Source organism: Ochotona curzoniae, unplaced genomic scaffold, assembly GCF_017591425.1.
Source record: "Ochotona curzoniae isolate NIBS_2020 unplaced genomic scaffold, NIBS_Ocur_1.0 contig_883, whole genome shotgun sequence".
Lineage (NCBI taxonomy): Eukaryota > Metazoa > Chordata > Mammalia > Lagomorpha > Ochotonidae > Ochotona > Ochotona curzoniae.
In genome coordinates this window covers 75475765-75495544 of record NW_024466599.1, presented here as the reverse complement: position 1 = coordinate 75495544, position 19780 = coordinate 75475765, and the positions used below count along the sequence as shown (strand labels likewise).

The following is a 19780-nucleotide window of genomic DNA, read 5'->3' as shown; positions in this document are numbered from 1 at the left end:
GCTCCTTTTAGCTGATTTAAATGCTAATCACTTTTAACATATTCTTTTAGAACTGGTCAAATTTTCACTTTCAGATTTGGCTTTTCTGCGCTGGAGTATCTGTGCTTGTACTCTAATCCCATAACTCACGGAATGAAGATAGTTCACCTCCAGTATCTCTGGGGTAATTAGATCAGGACCCTGCTTTTCCACTGCAGATAACAAAATCTGCTCAGGTCCCTTGTATAAAATGGTATGGTATTTGCCTAGAATCTACACACCTCCTTCCATATATTTTAAGTCACCTCCAGATGACTTACCTGCTTAAAACATTGTCAAGGCTGTCTCAATGGTTTTTATACTGTATTTTTCAGGAATAAGGATGAGAACAAAAGGTCTGAACGTGTTCAGTATAATTTTATTTTTGCTGTTGTCCTGAGAATTTTTGATCAGCATTTGGTTGAATCCTCATATGAGAGTCCTTGGCCAGTAGGGAACCACCTGCAAGTGATTTCTGCACAACAGGATAGTATAAGTGGAAGAAACTTTCTAAGCCATGTTGTGACTGGGAGAGAGGCCATACAGACATCAAAGTGTAAGTTCCCACATGCAGTTACGGACATGAGAATGAGTTCTAATGGTGTGTCCCTTTCTCTCTCTCTCTCTCTCCCTCTCTGTGTTTTCAACAATGTCACCATATACACATTCATTTGCGTGACCACAATCCAAACTGCAGAAAACAGTAAATGTAGATAAATGGGATTAATTGTGCACTGTGGTGCAAATGCTAGCAGTACAGCCCCTGTGGAGAATACAATGGCAGTTCCTCGATTAAAAAGAGTATTTCCAGGTGATTCAGACATCTATGGGAGATTTAAAAACAAGACTCAAAGTGATGTTCACAGAATAATTATTCACTATAGCCAAGAAGGGGAAGAGACCCAAGTATGTGTTTGGGGGTGAATGGTAAAACCAGACAGGGGCACTTTTAGAAAGTTCCCAGAAAATGACATTAAAAGACAAGTTTATTTGGTGCAAAAAAGAGAAATCCATGCAGTGCTTTTGGTGGCACACATCTTCCAAGAACTTTTTGAAAATGTTCCTCCATACAACATAATATTATTCATCTTTAAAAGTAGAAGGGAATTTTGCAATCTACTACAACACGGATGCACCTCAATCACATTATGCCAGTTGCAAAAAAATTCAGGAGCTCTATGATTCCACTGATGAGTTACCCGGAGGGTCAAGTTCACAGAGGCAGAGATGAGAGTGGTGGCTGGCAGGTTGCCAGGGCTGGTGAAGGCAGCATGAGTGGCTGGTGTTTCATGGGGACAGTCTCCATTTGGGAAGATGAAAGTCCTCTGCAGGTGGCTGGAGGTAATGGTTGCACAAAGGAGTGGATTTGCTCAGCAGCGCTGGGCTGCCCGCAGAGCAGGAGGGAAGACAGCACACTGAATGTCACGCATGCGCCAAGACAATCTTAAGCATCACAGTGAGTCATGGACCATTCAGCATGCAACTTAGCACTTTTCAAAAGTTCCGTGGCAGATGGAGATGAGGAAATAGCAGATGTGCGTAGTGATCCATCTTGGCCTTGGATGTCTCACTAACCTCATTTCCAATTCTTATCAGAGATGGAGATGCAGAGCACAGGTTGTACCTCTGGGCCTAGATGCATAACTCCTGCCTAAAGAATAGGCAGCCCTCTCTTCAGCCAACACTCACATGAAATCTTCAAGTGTTTGTTTCAACAGGCTTTGCTTTATCTCCAAGTGGGAGAGGCATGACTGTGACAGGTTTTTCTTATTCTGTGGTGAATGAATACTATCTGTGAAAAATCCACTATGTACCCAGAGCACGGGACTGGGAACTTAGAAATAAGTTTATTTTTTCCTTTGAACTGTGAAATTGCTGATTGTCTTGCTTGAACAAAAGTAATGGCGATTCCACATCATTGGTCAGTCAGACGGGAGAAGGACTCAGGTACTGAAGAGCAGGAGTGTCCGTGGATGGCTGTCGCTCACCCAGGAGCACAGCAGATGTGAGGAGCTGGAGGTGGGGCCAACACATCAGAGGTGGCTCTGCACATCCTGGCATCTCAGGAGGAGGGGCTAAACAAGGCAGGGATGTGTCCACGCCTGTGCCGAGCCTGTTGGTGGAGTTACAGCGACACCATCTCCAGTACAGACTTAAGACACTGGCATGGACATGTGAGAGGATCTGGGTCGCTTTGAGAGCCTGAGGCTGTGTTGACTGTCCAGACTTTGGGTTTTATCTATTTCGAGGAGATGGGAGCCCAGAGTCAACAAAGAGGCCAGTAAAGTGATGCGAATAAAGCAGTTTTTCAGGAAGGATAGAATGCTGAGGAAAGAAATTATACGATAGCTGTGTAGTTAGAAACATTACTGGTTAGTCTAGCAGAATGCAATGAGAAAACAGACTCCACTTCTGGTGGTTGAAAATTAAAAACAAAACAATTATATACTGGGAATGGACAAAACCAGGAGCCAGGAACTCCATCGCAGCCCCAAATGGCAGGGACCACAGAGAGCTGGGCCCTCATCTGTTCCTTTCCCAAGTAGGTACATTACCAGGAGGATGGATGGGAAGTGGAGCAGCCAGGATTTGAACCAAGACTCCAATGGTGGATGCTGGTATAAAATAAAAACGAGGGGTGGGCATTTGGCTCTGGTTGAGACAACAATGAAGACAGTGCTTGGGTTCAAGTCCCAGGGCCAGATTGACTAGTTTCTTGCAAATATACACCCTGGAATGATCACGTGTTTGGGATTTTACTACCCATCTAAACTGAGAATCTACTTCCTGGTTTCAGACACATGCAGCCCTGGTGACCATTTGTGGAATGAACCAGCAGATGGGAGATGCGTTTTCCATTTATCCCCAATAACTGGGTGAATGTAAGCTCAACCAAGCACTGATGGTAGCTTCCTGACCCACTTGGGATTGGAACTTCCCATGTCTAATCAGATACTCTAGTGGCTGCCACTAGCCCATGTGAGTGATGTGGACTCACAATGCCAGTGGCCAGCTTCTCCACAGAGTGTGAATTCCACCTACCTAGCAGGTGCACAAGACTCCTGGATGTTGGATGGGCTCTTGCCCATACTCAACATCATCCTGTTGTCTAACTTGGGGATGTGACCCACCTCACCAAAGAACAAAGACTTCATCTATCTTAAAAGCGGTCCCTTTCTTAGGGGACCACAGGTTTTGGTTTTAGGCTTCTCAGCAAAGAGGGGCCACAGGATCCTGCGAGAGCAATCTCCCTTCTGGCAATGTGAGGAGTTGAAGTTCTTTAAGGTAGGGCTGCACCGCTTTGGAAGCTACCAGGTGAGGGTACCAGGGTCTGATGGAGCTAGCCCTTGTGGGAGTCCTCTGCGGAAGGCGATGCCTAAGCAGGCACTGTGAGGTCCAGGTGAGGAAACATGCACAGATTTTCTGCAGACCTCCCTGGCACTCACTATTGCAGTACTTTATTATACTGACCACACTCACCTGGGCCACCCCAGCAAAGCCTTCCCCCAGTGCGGTAACCCCAGAGGCGCACAGCAGTCCCACCCCATTCCTGAGCAAACACATCCAGAAAAGTTGGTGACTGGCCGTCAATTCCAGGACTGTCAGGACAGCCACCTTCACACTTGACTTTGAACAGGTGTTCCAGTGTCTGTGGAAGAACCAATGCTACATTTTAGCACATATGCTAGCAGCCTAGCAAGGTGCAGGCAAATACTGCACTAGACACAAAATTACTGGTCAGTAATAAGCATAGAAGGTGTGAGAAAAAGGCTGAAACCACACCCATGCTTGGTGAGAAATCATATTAAAATAACACTTAAAAAAAAGGAATTCCAGGGCCTGGCGGCGTGGCCTAGCAGCCTTGAACGCCCCAGATCCCATATGGGCGCTGGTTCTAATCCCGGCAGCTCCACTTCCCATCCAGCTCCCTGCCTGTGGCCTGAGAAAGCAATCGAGGACGGCCCAAAGTCTTGGGACCCTGCACCCATGTGGGAGACCCAGAAGTAGTTCCTGGATCCTGGCTTCAGATCGGCATAGCATTGGCCGTTGCGCTCACTTGGTGAGTGAATCATCAGACGGAAGATCTTCCTCTCTGTCTCTCCTCCTCTCTGTATATCTGACTTTCCAATAAATAAATAAATCTTTAAAAAAAAAAAGAATTTCATCCAGGTTTCCCACGTGGGTGTTAGGAACCCAAGCATTTGAGCCATCTTCTATGCTTTCCAAGGCACAGGAGCAGGGAACTGGATGGGAAGCAGAGCAGGCGGGACTCAAACAGGAGCTCATAGGAATGCCAGCATTGCAGGCGTTGGCTTACGTACGATACTTTCCAACTTTTCCGTCCCTTTCGTTCTCAACTTTTTTCTTATTTTGGCATTCACACTGAAAAGTATGTCGCAGACCTGTCAGCACATAGCAACTGAAGACAAAGCTGCCGAAGTGCGAAAAACTTTGCAAATTTTAGTTTCCGTTATTACGAAGAGAATAGTGTAATAATGTACGTTGTGATGCATGGGGAGGGGAAAAAAGTAGAGTTTGCTAGAAACATTTAATGCATTTGCTCATAAGGCATATAGGGGCTTGGCAGCGGTGGCTGTAAGATAGCGGGGTCCTTGCATGGAACATTTATGTAAAAATGAAGACACACTGAAATGCAAACAAGGGAACCAAGTTGTCCAGCTATGCACAATTCACCTTCATTGTCCCTTGCAGTCTTTGGATGTCTGCCAGCATTCGTGGTCTTGCTTTGACCCCTTCACTCTCACCAGAGGCTCATCTCATTTACCCACTCTCCACCTGGTACCACAGGGTACCGGTTGCTTAATTTTAAATGCTGCTCTACTGCACAAGGCAACGGGTGCCAAGACCGAACATAAACTGCTGGTTGTATAATCCCAGGCCTTAAAGAAGTTCCTGAGGCCAAAATGTGCATCTGTCTCCTGTCCCTTAATCACTTGGTTCTTTGCAGAGCTGCTCCGTGACAGTCCAATCTCTTGGCAGTGCAGGTATTCACGGTGGTGCAGGGTCCTTGCAGCTCCAAAAGGCAGCACGTGGCAGTGAGACCTGCAAGCGTCCACAGCTGTAAGACACAGCGACTCCTCTGCCTTTGTTCATCTCCGCCTCCAAACAATCACTTCCGAGGGACCAGCATCACAGGCAACCGATGTTCGAATGAACCCAAGCAACCAGGCATGGCAGAGCGAGAGCACGCTCTCAGCGCACACACTTCATGGCTCCAAAATCCTTTCTCTAAAACTGCGCCCTTGAGCATGACTGTGCCTCATTCTCTTCATCCCTAAAATGGGGCTGACTGAAGGACCCAGCTCTCCGGACGGGTGCAGAGGTGTGCCTCTGCTGTATTAGCTGGGGTCTGCCTGGGAGGAGGACATGGATCCGTGTGCTGTTCCTGCACTCCCGGGGCCTGACAGACCATGGCTAGCCAACACACAGATGGACCGAGCGAGACAGGTTAGAGAGGGGCGCTCTGCATGCGAGTGCCCCATGTTTGGAAAAGCATTTTTAAGCCAATCAATCGCCAAGAGGAGAGCAGAGAGCAGGCTCAACTAGGTTCTCTTGGAATTTCACTAATTAAAGGGATTATTTCAATATACAAAACCATAGTGGCAGGAGAGGCATGCATGTACACACATACACACACACACACAGAATGCATTCCTTATGATCCCCTCTAACCAAGTCCCCCCACACAGGGAAAATTAAATTCACCCATTTCGGCGGTCGCCCTCCCAACAGTAGTCACAGCCCGCTCAAACTCAAATGCACACAAAGTCATGTTATAATATTTTTTTATTACAATATCCAAAAAAACTGGGTATGTAAGTTGAAGGGATCTCAAGACCCCTTCTTCAACCGTAGGAATGTGCCACCTCAAGACTGTATATATTTCAACTATAAAGAAGTTTCAATGTCAAGAAAAGAGAGAATGCGATTTCTTCATAAACATTCCGTGTCTGACGACCAATCACATATTCTTTTGTAAACCCTGAAAAAACTTCCCTGTAAAGCAAATGCAACATACACGTAGACACACGCATCTACGCACACACGTGTGTACAGCATGCATGTGTGTGTAGGGAGTGTGGCTCGCTCCCCTTCCCCACAGATCATCCATCTTCCTGAATCATCCCTATTAGTGTCGACAAATGGCTACAGAGAGAGGGCTCGGAGAATTCAATACATCATTGTGAAATCCAAAAAGCTGCAGGGCATGAGGACAGAGCACGGGGTGGATGGCACATTTCGGGGTCAATTACCAAAACGTGTGTCTTTCTGAGTCACCAACCAGTTCCCTCGGTTGCAGAATGCCTGTCGAGGAAATTCTTATTGCAAGCACAGCCCCAAGGCACTGGACAGCTTCCTCATTGCCCCCCTCGCCCGTTGGCCCCAGGCTGCTTGTCCAGCTCGCAGGGTCACCGCCACCCTGGGCCCTGGGAGGGCACACCTCTGGGGCTGGGGTTCCGGACACAGCTTGCTGTGTGCACCGGGCTTCGGTGAGCTGGAACAAAAGGAATACAGTAAACCTGCTTGGCTCTTCCACCTGCAACAGCTCCAAGGGGCTGGGCTGGAGTGTGGCTGAGGGATTGTGGCAAACAGGAAATGAACCCAACGGCCAACTAGATCAGAAAAGATCGCCCAGACAGAGGCAGCGGAGCGGGGCCGGGCTCCTAGGGCAGCGTAGGTCTCCAGCAGGTGACGACAACTGCAAGATGGCTGCATCCGGAGACCCGCAGCTCCTGGGCCAGGGAGGGGCAGCCAGAGCTCGGAGCCTGGAGCTGGTGGGCGTGGCACGGCCAGGGGGCACAAGGTGATGACGTCACTGCAGGGCCCGGACGAGGTAGAGTTTCTCCCCGTGCTCGCTGGTGAAGATGGGGGCCTTTTTGTAGTGTTCCACCAACTCGTCCATGGTGTGGAATCGCCGCTGCCCAATGCAATACACATTGTCCACGAGCTGCACCTTGAAGTGTTTGTTCTTCCCTGATGCTTTGAGAGACACGGAGAAGTCGCTGGGCTGTGGAGCAGAGAGCACACACGGTTACTACAGGGCGCCAGTGGGTCACTCCCTCGCTCTGCTTTGGGGACCTCTGCCTGAATCTGCCACCCAAACCCAAGCCAGGAGTCCACGGGGTCTCTGTGCAGGTATCCAGAGCACGACCTGATGCTCAGTTCAAGCAGGGCAGGCTGGGACCCTGATGCTGAAGCCTAGAGTCAGGGCAAGGACACCCACGTTAACCTGGCTGTTCAGGAAACTCAGCTTTCACTTCCTCCAAACTATTTAAGATAAACGGGGAATTTATGACAGGAGGTTTCTATGCAATGATTAAGAAACTTCCTAACACTAAGTTTTTGTTTTGAATTCTAAGCTACTTAAAAACAAACGGTTGGGGCAGATACTTGGGTCAGCGGCTAAGATGTTCCTTAGGGTGCCAGTGCTGCACACTGGAGGGCTCGGAGCACCTGGCTCTGCTCCCAACCCCAGCTTCTCACTCATGCAGAGCCTGTTGCAGCAGCTGGACCCCACCACCCCACGGGAACCCTGGACTCAGTGGCCGATCCTTGTCTCGTCCGAGCCCCGGGCACTGTGGACATCGAGGGAGTAAGCTATCACACAGTCATTGCTGGACAACCCTTAAAAAATGTCTTAAGAGCCGTGGACAATTCTGGTAACCTTTAACACGGTTCTTAACATCACAGGCAGATTATATCAGGATTTGAGCACTGTCAAGAAATTTCCAACTCTGATTATGTCAATGCCTTTTTAGGTGTATTTTCCAAATCCTATTATTGTTGTTAAAATTGGTCTCCTATTTCACTTACTGAAAAACACACATGAAAGATACTGAATGAGGAAATGTTCCTGATAAAGTACTGGGTAAGTAAATAACAATTAGTTATTCCATGTCAGAGGGGCCATCCTTGGACATCCATCCATGGGTGTGCATGGGGCACAGGCTCTGTGGGTGACAATCCAATAGGAAACAGACAACAGGTGGAAGTACAGTTGCAAAGCCTAAGTTGTATGAAGACAGCATGTGACCGTGAGTGTGCACGTGTGCAGGAAACACACGTATATCCGTGTGCATGTGTAGGGTGAGTGCGAGGCCTCCGAGCACCACGTGGTGGATGCAGTGCTGGCGGCCAACGCAGGTGTGTGATCATTCCTCAACCGACTTCCTGCTGCTCTCATGCCAGAGAGATTTTTAAAAATCCCAGATAACATTCGAAGAGAAAGTTGAAAATCCTGCAAAGCGAGGCAGAATTGCATCCGCACCAGTGATGACATAGGGGGAGGGGTTTTGAGCCAAAGTACGGAGGGCAGCTGGGCTCACGCACCAGCCACAGCGGTCAGTACTAAGAGAGGAAACGCTGTGTCCGCCCCAGAACCAAGAGAAACGGAATAAATCTGAGGGGAAAGTTCCCCTTTGGATCCATGCTTCCCTCGAGGCCCAAGGAAATGCTGGCGAGTGAAACTACAGGAAGAGACCCAAAGATTCATCTCCAACGAGACTGCAGGCTATACAGCCTCTTCACAACCCTAGAGGCTTGGGAGAGGGCACGCAGAATCCAGGATGGTGCAGGCCTGCTCCACCATCAGACGGATCTCAACAGCACGAGATGGCACCACCTCACAGTGAGGGCTCCATCTCACAGCGCCATTGCTTTCACAAGGCTGAAAGAGGTGATGCGAGGGGCTGTTGTAAAGTCTCCATCTGCAATGCCAGCAGATGGCACCTATGGGTGTCAGTTCTTGTTCCAGCGCCCCTGCGGACCTGGGAAAGCAGTACAAGATGGCCCTGGTGCCCGGGCCCCTACTACCCACATGGGAGACCAGGAAGCAGCTCCTGGCTGCTGACTGTGTGGCCATCTGAGGAGTAGTGAACTGGCAAATGGAACAATCTGTCTACTATGACTTTCAAACAAATCAATCTTAGAAAACCTCAGTCAGCAGGGTCAGCACAGTGGCATTTAACATCCCACGTGAGGGCCAGCTCATGTCCCGGCTGTTCCACTTCCAATCCAGCTCCCTGCTTGTGGTCTAGAGAAGGGTGGGGGGGATGGGATGGTTCAGGGCCTTGGACCCCTGCACCCATGTGGGAGACCCAAAAGAAGGCGCTCCTAACACCTGACCCTGGCTGTAAATCAGCTCAGCTCTGGCCGTTGCCAACCATCTGCGGAGTGAACCAGTGGATGGAAGATCATGGTCTCTCTCCTCTCTTTCAAGTAAAACAAATAAATCTTAAAAAACAAAGAGCAAGTCAACACAAGCTCTCCTCACTGTCTCCATCCAAGTTAGAGTCTGTGTGTATTTTAAAGAAAAAACCAGCTAATTCCAGCCAACAGGTACAGCACCTGCAGGGAAGCTCCGAGCGTTGGCATCACTGTCATTGGGCAACCGGAACACTCCAACCTACCACACAGTTCACACACAGTCTACAACACTCAGAGGGCATTTAACACATTCACGGAAAATGGGATTAAAAGGTAAGTTTATTGTGGTGCCAAAACAGTTTTGAAATCCATGCGAGGTTTTTCCATTACACACATTTTCCATGCACTCTTTGAAGACGGCCTCCCATGCTCGGAGCTCAACCATTCTGGCACTGAAGTTGACGACTTTGCACAGACCTTCTGAAATACAAGAGTTACAAAGAGCCCGGCCCTCCTCCCAGTGGCTTCGAGTTTTCCTTACAGCGATCTTTGTTCTGGTTTCAAGTTCCTCGTTAATATTTTATAACTATAGACTGTGTTAGGAGTTGTGCCCGCAGGGGACTAACGGAGGGTGTGCCTACTGGGACGGTCTCTGTGCCTGTTTTACAGGGACTTGAATCTGCTCCGAGTGACCGTGTGTGCGATGGGCGCAGCAGCAGGTGAGCTGTGGTCCAGACGGACGCCGAGTGTCAGTGGGTGACTTTAACAGGGGGCTCTGCCTTTCAGGAAAGCTCAGTGAAACATCACAGCGCGTGCCCGTGCAGCTTGCAGCAGTAAAACTGAGGCAGCGCGCAAGGTGCTTCCCATTTCATGGGCCACCCACACAGAAACCATACATACAGTCAAGAATGCACATAGGACCAGCTTATGCCACGCAGGAGGGCTGAAAATTTGGGAGTGTTCTTAATTCAAACCAGGCAGATTTGCCACAGGAAACCCCAAACCGGACCAGCTACGTATTGGCAGATCCACGGCAAGCTACAAGTCCTGCAGGCCTTATCCAAAAACGCCCAACGTCAGAACTGGTTTTGGTTTGATAACATCTGCCCCTATGGAACAAAGTACCTCGGAATGGGATAAATTTTCACTTGTGTCTCATCTATAGCTGAAATTCATAACCTGAAGGCCGTTTTCTGTAATATTTTTTACCAATTGTGTGCCTGAATCCAACTTTCAAGGTGTGGAATTTTGCATTTATGAATAAGGGTTGTAGATGAGGACAAGGAGAAACCTCCAAAGTGTCCTCCCAAGACTGGCAGCATCAGCAACACCTGGAACCTGGGAGCAGCGTGAACTCTCAGACCTTGCCTAGAACTGCTGAAGCAGACACTCGCCCGGGGCACCTGCAGTGTCACTTCCTGTGAGCCTCTGGGGATTCTGATGCATTCTGGGAACTGAAATAAAACTCAAAGCCACCAAGAACAATGGCAACTGAAATAAAACTCAAAGCCACCAAGAACATTGGAAAACCAGGAAAAATGGAAGGAGTGAGGACGTGTATGAGAGCTGAATGGGATGTGGGACAGACTGGACCAGACTGCTGTACATGCTGGCAAGCACGGGAACCAGGGCAGAGGATGGGCCTGGTGGGGGTTATGGTGGATTGCTCCGGCTAGGCTGCAGCTCCCACTGGCATACGTGAAGGCCAAGTGTGTGTTGGGTAGGATCAGGCTGGGCTGCAACACCCACTGGTGTATAAAAGATAGGACTGGAGGCAGAACTGCTCCAGCAATTGCAACTACTAGCATGTGCATAAGCTGATTGGAGCAATGGACTGTGCCAGACCCTGTATTGGCAAGCAGACACAAGAATCAGGTCTGGGATCACCTCAGATGAAGTTTCTATGGGGATCCCTCAACTGAAGTGCCAGACTCAGAACGTCCACCATGGAGAGAACTGCGGGTTCCATGGTCAGATCGTGGGGTGCATATGTCAGAGCTGGGCCTCCTCGGTGGCTTAGACGAGACAGTACACAGCATATCCAGGTGCACATGGAGGATATGGCAGTCCATTGGGCCTATAGAGGACACCTGGTACCACGACAGAGGACAGAGGACAGAGGACAGAACAAATCAATCAACTGCTCCAGCCAAGTATTGGCAGTGAAAATCTGGGCAAACGGAGACTCTAAGATGGACTACACCAACAAGTGGATTCTGGAGAGATTTGATCGTGACTGGAGTGGCAAGATGGGCAGTAATTCAGATCTGTTGAACTGTTGAAACCTCTTGAGCAGGACTCCAGAGCATGCCCCACATTGGAGACCCTGGGGTGGTGTTGGGTGGCTGGATTCAGGGTGCAGAGGCTTTTGGGAGGCTGGGTGTGGCTTCTCTCCTTATCTTTTCCCTTTTCCCCCAGATACAGGAAGGAAAAAAGAGAATGTGGAAATGGTGAGCTCACCCTCCTTCCTGTGGCCCTTGACCCTTATCGCCCTAATCAGCTATGTAAAACTCATCAAAAATAAAAATAACTTAGAAAAGGAAGGAATGAAGAAAGAGGAAGGAGATGGGAAGGAACAGGAAGACAGGCGAGTAGGGAAGAATATGATTTAGGGGCAAAGCCTTGTAAATTTCCCCATCTTTTCCATGTCCAGACACTAACTTTATGCAGCATAATTTCTCTTTGTGGATGACTAGGTCCCTGTACCAACGTTCCCACATTTCCATCTGTTATCTTCCCCCAACGATTCCTACATCTGGATGATTTTCCTACCCTCAATCAGAGCTTCTCAAAAATGAGCAATTCACACAACCCTTTTACTCTTTCTGGAAAGTCATTTCCAAGTGCACTCTGAGGACCTGACTAGGCGAGCGAGACACTCCCGCTCTCAGAGCTCTTGTTACCGCCAGCTCTGTTCAGGTTTTAGATCTTCAGCTTGGCCATAAAGCCTGTGATGAGTCCAATTTAGCTCCACGTCTCTGCAGTGGGCTCAGAGTATCTTGTGTTCAGTAAATGCAATGACTTCGGAATTTCCAATTTTGACTATCTCTTCCCAAAATCGATTCCTTTGGGTAATTCTACAGCTCATCTCTTTGCCATCTTTCTGCTTTTTAACAAGTGCTTTTAGAAAAACAGACAAAAAAACAAACCTGTCTGGTAACTCAGAGTCACAATTTGTTCCAGTCTAGAGCACCTTTGCATTTCTAGAACAGACGCCCTGGTCAGACACTTCTCCCCTTCATTCAAGATTTAATCATGATGCTCTCAATGAGGGAAACATGCAAAGCACAGTGGGGAATGTCCTTTATTAGTTCCTTCTCCCTAGGAGCTTAAGTGCTAAGGGGCTTTTCTAAGCACAAGGGCGCCGAGGGAATAGAAAGCAAGGGTGAGACTCCGCTCCCAGGCACTCAGGGTTCCTGAAGAACCTTCCAGCTCTCCTGGTTTCCTGTGACACTGAGATGAGAGCAGAAGCTGCCTTGCTCTGTCACACAGGGCATCCCGCAGGGACTCTGGACAGGCTGTCAACCCACAGCGACAATCTGCACTTAGGTTCAACCCTCCCCACTACCCCAGTGAGCAGGCACCACCCGCTGGTTTCTTAGCAAGAGCTGTCTCATTCTTCCTTTATGTTGGTAAATGGACCATTTTTTTTTTTTCTCTTTACTTTTTAAGGAAAGACATCCCTGTCCAGAAAAGTGGTTCCTTTACCAAGGAGCATCTTGGGAACCAACAGCTTAGAGGCAGGCTGCATTCCTCTGAGGAACATTCTCTTCGTTCTTATCTGAGAAACACTACCCTCGTCATTCTATTAGGTCACTCTCCCTAGTTGTCAGATGTGGATCCCCGTCTATGCTGCTGATGCTACTACAGTCAGTTGTGGCTGCTCTTCCACGTCGGATGACGTGTTCATCGAGCGTGGTGTGTCACCAACTGCTCCTGTTTTCTCGTCCATCTCAGCAGGATCTACTCAACAGGCCTGAGGCCAGCCCGCTTGCAACAGGATCGCCCAAGCTTCACTCTTGAAATAAATTCACACCAGGGAAGCAGCAAAATCAATCACCTCCCCAACTCTCATCCGCCTCCTCATTAAATGATGAAACTTCCACTGTCCATTTCCAAGGTACTACAGGGTGGGTGTCCCTGAGCCGGAAATGCCTGAAACGTGGAGGCACCAACATGCCATTGCCAGTGGAAAACTCCACACTCCATGTCATGTGACAGGCTAGCATCAAAATGCAGGTGTCCCAAAATTGCCATACTAAATGACCCGCAGACTAAGGAGTCACAAGGGTGATCTTAGACTTATGCCTTACTACCAAGATCTCTTATTGCGTAAAAACAAGTATTTCCAAATCAGAAATATTTCTGGTCTCAAGCATTTAGGAGACTCAATCTCTGTGTGTGTGTGTGTGTGTGTGTGTGTGTGTGTGTGCGCGCACGCGCTCATGTGCATACACAGATTTTTCCCATCTGGCCTTTTTCAGCGTGCTGCCCTTGTCATTGTCTTCCTGCAGTGCCACACTTGATGTGACTGAGGAAGGATAAGTGCTGATCATCTGGAATCTTCGCCTGCAACACACTGGTGCTTGACAGGCATGAATCAAGTTCCCATCTCATTACTCGGAGACCATCCTCAGCCTCGCGCACAGGCTGACCCTGGAGGTTCTGATTCCTTGGGCGTGCTTGGGGTCTGGTGAGCCACATTTCTCTCCAACTCGCTGGCAACTCTGGTCTGTGGGCCACAGCGAGAACCACTCCCACGGGGGCCCAATTTTACACAGGTGGTCTCAAACGCATCTGTGAGAGGACCTGCTTCTGTCACGCTTCTGGTCACAGTCACAACGTTGGTCACGGTCACACCGTTGGGATTTTTAAAACGCCGGGAGTGCACACAGTGCAGAGGAAGTGTGCTCCCAGCTTCACTACTGATTACGGCACAATCAACCCGATTGATTTCATCGTGGAGATTGATTTATTTCAAAGGCATGGTGACAGAGAAAGGGCAACAGAAAGGTTTTCCACGTGCTAGCTTGCTGGCCAAATGGCTGCAACGGCCAGGGATGGGCCAGATTGCCTGGAACGCCTTGCAGGACCTCCAGGGGAGTGGCAGGAAGTGTGTGTGCCACCATCTGCTGCTCTCTTAGGACCATCAGCAGGGAGCTAGACTGGAAGTGGAGCAGCGGGAACCTGAACTGGCACTCTGATGAGGGATGCCAGAGTAGCAAATAGCAACTTAGCCCACTGCTCCACAACAGTGGCCCCAGCAACCCGATTTACCCTGAACAGCTTTCTGTCTTCTAAAAATTCATGTGGTCTGAAAACTCTTGACTGCTCTACTGCAGAGGTCATGTGAAGCAAATGCTTAGTGAAAGTACCCCAAAGAACAGGGACCTGGAGGACCCCAAACAGGAATATGACTCAGAAGGTGAGGTGCAGGCTTGATGGGCAAGGATAAGCAGAAAGTATGAATAAAAGACAGGAGATAATGGTGATATTGCCAATCAAAGCCACTTCATCCCCATTACAGGGAGGTCTGAGACAGGAAACAGCCAAAGCAGGCAAGGATGTGAAGAAACTGGAATCATTATCTACTGTTGGTGGGAATGCAAAAATGACAGCTCCTCACGTAATTAAATGGAGAAACACTGCTGGATCCAGCAATCCACTTCTGAATGTGCGCACAAAAGGACCGGAAGCAGAGACTTGAGGTCTTTGCAAGACAGCCACCTCATGTCTGTCTTATAAATGCTCACTCCATCACAGAGTTCCCTGGCCGGGACCCAGTGGCATCCTCATGACTGGAAGGAGTTGCAGGAAGTTAGGATGTCAGGTTGCGAAGTCTGAGGCAGTGCCTGCCCTCTACAGTAGTGCTGCCATGGCTCCTGTGGCACCTGGAGACCAGTTTTGGCTTTTCTGGAAGGCGGGGGGGATCCCTGGGGAACTGGCCTCAGGCAGCGAAGATCACTGAACCTTCCATCAAGGCTACTGCTGGCTGATGTGGGTGCGGTTTCCTCTGTGAGTCACCTCGTCTCCAGCTTTCAAGTGTGTTTTGCTGCAGCACCCACTGGTCCCAGCTGCTGGGCCTGGGGCCCTCTGTGAAGTCTGCTATGAGGGGAGCAGTTGTCAAGCACGTTAGAAACTCTCAGCCTGGCCCGTGCCCTTCCTGCCACACTAACCAGGACACCAAACCATTCACACTCATGCAAAGGCACTGTTCTCAAAGAATATCCCTCCCTGTTGCCACATGGGGAGCGCACACAGGTCCTGTCTAAGGAGAATCGTGTGTACCTGCCCGGGAGGGAAGGAGAGCATCGGGCTGCAGGTGGCAACAGAACTTCCCTCCCTTGAGCCCTTTTGTTGAATGGCACTAATCCCAACCACATCGACCACAAGACCAGTCTCATGGAGTAGCCAGGGCATGCTCGCCAGTGGCCCACATCTTCCCTTGGCCCCCTATCCGGTTTGCATCTCTTTGTGTGTATGTGTTCATGTACTGCTAAAAAACACCTCACTCTTGCCAATTTCCATGAGTCCATCTCTTTGCTAATTTCATTATTGCAGGACTGCTAAGAAGCTTGCCCTAACATTGGTTCTGTGTGCACACCACAGGAGGATCTGCCTCTTCTGGACAGCTCATCTAGAGCCTGAAGTGTGCAGCATTGCTTGGTGGGAGTCCCATGGTGGCCACCAAGTAAGAAAGACACTGTACTCTGTCCGTGCACTGACATGACTGTTGACGGTGATGCGGCCAAGTAAAACACCTGCTCCATGACACTGAATGGCAGGGACAGTGTGATCCAGCAGCATGTAGCAATGGCCTGCGAGTCAGCCAGGATTTCCTGGAACAAAGAGGAGCGATAAGCCTATATCAGGTAGGTGGTAGGAGGGCGGGAGCTGGAGGAGGAGCTGTCATCTGGAGTTAGGAAAGGAACAGAGGCCACTTGCACTGCCCCTGTGCTAGGTGACACGGCACGGCCAGTGAACTTCACCACACCCATCTGCCGAGCACCTGCGCCAAGGCCCTCCCTGGGGACAGAGGGCCACACTCTACAGCTACTCTGGAAACCGACATGTGCTCCTGACAGCAGCAAGAGGCAATGCTCCTCAAAACAAAGAAAACATCTAAGAGCAGGACATACTCTTACTCCTCAAAACAAAGAAAACAGGAAATAATTTTAAATGCAAAATACTGTCAACCGACCATCTGGCTCATTTATAATAGAGTCACTTGGAATATTCTTTAAAGGAACTACAATTTATTTAGAAAGTCGGAGTTAGAGAACCTTCCACCTGCTGGTTCACTCCTCTAATGATGAGAATGGCTGGAAACTGGGCCAGGCAAAAGCTGGGGGCTTCATCTGGGTCATCTCGCATGTATGGGTGGCAGGAGCCCAGGCATCTGGCCTCCTTCCACTTCTTTCCCAGGTGCATCAGCAGGGAGCTGGATCAGAAGTGCAGCAGCTGGGACACGAACTGGTGCCCATACCGAATGTTGGTAAAACAGGAGATAGCTTTACTAGTCATGCCACAGGGCCAGCTCCTCTCTTGGGATCTGCTGAAAACGATAGACAACTTGAAGATGTACCTCACCGCCCACTGCTGTGCTCTACTCAGAAGCCAGGCATCCATCGAGGGAAAATCCCAGACCCCAAGACCAAGATGCAGCCTCTGAAGGAAAGCTGAGTCCTTCAAAAGCCCTACTGTCCCCAGACACTGCAACCCATCATCATGTTCCACAAAGAACCTGAGACCTCTGGATGACCAGGTAGCATCGGCGAAAACCAGGCTCTAAGTTGGGGAATGTCAAGTGCACAGAACAAAGACAATGGGCAGGAGATGAAGCAGCCGGGGGTGTGGGGGGTGGGGGGGATCAGTGGACAGAGTAAGCAAGGGGTCCCTAGGCAAAGACCTGGCCACAAACAAGCAGCCAGCAACCCTGGCCTGCGAACACTCCCTGGAGCCCCCTGGCTTGTACCCTGGGACCAAGGCAGGCACATCGGCAGCTGAAATGGCATGAGGCATGGCAAGGGTGCTCAGGGAGAGGCTGTCCCGCACAGCACACCAGGTCACGCGAAGCCTCAGCCCATGGTGGTGCTGCTGTGTACACGGTCGCTGCAAGGCCCAGGGAGGCCTTTCTGCACCCACACCCCTAGCGTCCAAGGCCCAACACACAATGGGAAAAATCCCATCTTGAGTTTCTTTTCACAGTGACTCACTTAAAAAAGAGTCAGGGAGAAAGAGCAAGCACTCATCAGCTGGTTCACTGCACATGCGCACGATGGCGGGGAGGAGTATGTGAATAGCAGCAACCCAACTGAACCCCCAGCAGAGCTTCCCAGGCCCTGCAAGGGCAGGCAGCTGACGTCAGGAGCCAGAGGCGCGTTACCAACCCCAGCATCCCATGCGGGGTGTGGGTGTTCTGATCAGTCTTAACTGCCTGGCCAAATGCACACCCCTCAGACTTAATGCAGAAGGCAAAAAAAAAAAAAAAAAAAAAAAATCCAGAAAGGCTTGTAATGCTGACAAAATACAGCAGTGACCACCACCCTTACTTGAGCAGCAGCCTGTAGGCAGCTTTTCTCATGAACACCTCTGCTCTGAGTCCAGGACAGAAAGGGCAGCAAATGAGCCAGTTCTCTCCATACCATGATCTTTTTGCAGCTCCTGAGTTTCCTAAGAAGCCTGGGATACTCCTAACTTGAAAGTCAGGATGGTACTCGGTGGCTCTGTAAGGCACTCCGGCCTGAGCGTTTCATCTTGTAGCTGGGTGTGCAGTGCTTTCTAGAAGTTTCTGCTTGAGCCAGTTAATAACACTGCTGCCCTTCATTCACTGAAGTCCTCCCACGCAGTCCACAGAAAGCGCAGCAGGGAGTTTACGTTCCTGAGATTGGTTTCATGCGATGCCTTTACAGAAATGATCGGCTCTACTGGCCTGATGAGAAAAGCACCCCCATTTCCAATGCAGTTAGCTTTCAGGCTCATCTGAGGCTGCGCTCGGCTCAGTGGAGCCGCTGAGACCACAAATACGCCTGGTTTCCACCATGCTGCATCAAAGGACGACCCCAGTTCCCCCCAGGATCAGCCAGCAGGAACCTGGAACGTGCTGTAACTTAGCGTGGGATTAGCCTTCTCAGACCCAACAGTGCCAGGACATGGGGCATACAACGGGTCTTCAAACAGCTCGTGGAAAAACCATCGTGTAAGAAAGCTAGGTATGGATTTCAAAATACCAGGCACCAACACACACATTTTTAAAATTGCAGTTCCCACAGAGTTTTGAAAGATTTTATTTGTCTGTGAGGCAGGCAGACAGAAAGGCGGTGGGGACAAAGACACAGTAAAAGAACTTCTATCCTAGGGTTCACCATGCAAACTTCCATAGGAGCTGAGGCTGGGTTGAGGCTGAAGCCCCGAGTGCGGGACTCAATCCCAGTATCCCACATGAGGGGCAGGAAGCCCCTTACCCAAGCCTGCTGCCTTCCAGGGTGTGTGGTGGCAGGAAGCGGGAATCAAAAGCCTGGCACTTGGAAATGAGGAATGGGAGTCTTAACAGCTAGGCTAAACCCATATTTGCACTCACAAACTTTGTTAAGTACCCCATTCTTACTGGCTTATGGCCTGCATTTCCTAAGGGCATTGAAGCCTATTAGAACCAGTGCTATTTGAACGCATTGGATTTTTTCCTTAGAGTTCTTGCTTTGGGATTTGGACAATGTAGGGGGTATATCTGGAAAGGTACCTACAAAACTGCCCGTTTTCATAATACATACACAGCCAGGTTGCCTTGTGTGACACCAGCCTAGTTCTTTGAGACACAAACCCCCAGTTTGCACCCTGCTGGCAGTGGCCCTTCTGCCCACGGTCAAGCGACCTAGGGCAGAACTCCACTCTCAAGAACCATAGCTCGCTTTCCCATTGAGCCCGTAAGTGCTCGAAAAGCATTGCAGAGATGAACTCAGCAGCAAAGCCTGCAGCACAAACGACCTTGGGATTGATGAGGTTCACAGAGAAAAAAACAAGCTGATCAATGAGAGGTTGCATCAGAAACCAGATGCCTGCCCACGGCATGCAGAAACAAAGTAAAACCAGCGTCTTTCATGGGGGCACAACTGCCAACCGCGAGGAAAGAGAATGCCCGTGGCCGTGGAGGGGGGCAATCTTGACCAACAGGCACGGCCACTTCCCTAAGCAGGAAAGCACAGGACAGATCCGATCCTGCCCTCTGCAGGAAGAGCACCACTGAACGGCCACTCACCAGCTCCAAGGCATATACCAAGTACGGCACATGCCGGGCTACAACCTTATACTGCCTCTGAGCCTTCACCCCGCTGAGTAAGAGCCCCCAGGACTCATTTGCTAGTCCCGGCTTATTCATATCATTGACAATAGCCATGTGGTCATTTTTTTCTTTGCTAGGGGGAGAGGACTCAAGGCCCCTGTGGGTTCTCGTGGCAAATCCCATACAAGGGAAGACTTCGTAAAACTGTGGGAACATTAATGAGATTTCAGGTTTTCCATGAAGCCTTCGTAACTTTCTCCTCTGAGGTTCACAGCAGACAGCTAGGATGAAAACGCACATTAGAAAAAAGCATGC

General features: G+C 49.6%; 1 protein-coding gene across 6 annotated transcripts in view; it reads right to left on the bottom strand.

Annotated features, from left to right (window-relative positions):
• Positions 1–6753: 6753 nt before the first annotated feature.
• The window catches only part of NCK2 (NCK adaptor protein 2), a 150730-nt gene continuing 137703 nt past the window's right edge, over positions 6754–19780 (bottom strand). For all 6 annotated transcript variants that reach the window (XM_040993888.1, XM_040993892.1, XM_040993886.1 and 3 more), the window contains one exon: positions 6754–7048. In XM_040993888.1, coding sequence (XP_040849822.1) covers positions 6854–7048 — 195 coding nt within the window. In that variant the 3' untranslated portion in view covers positions 6754–6853. The remainder of the gene's footprint in view (positions 7049–19780) is intronic.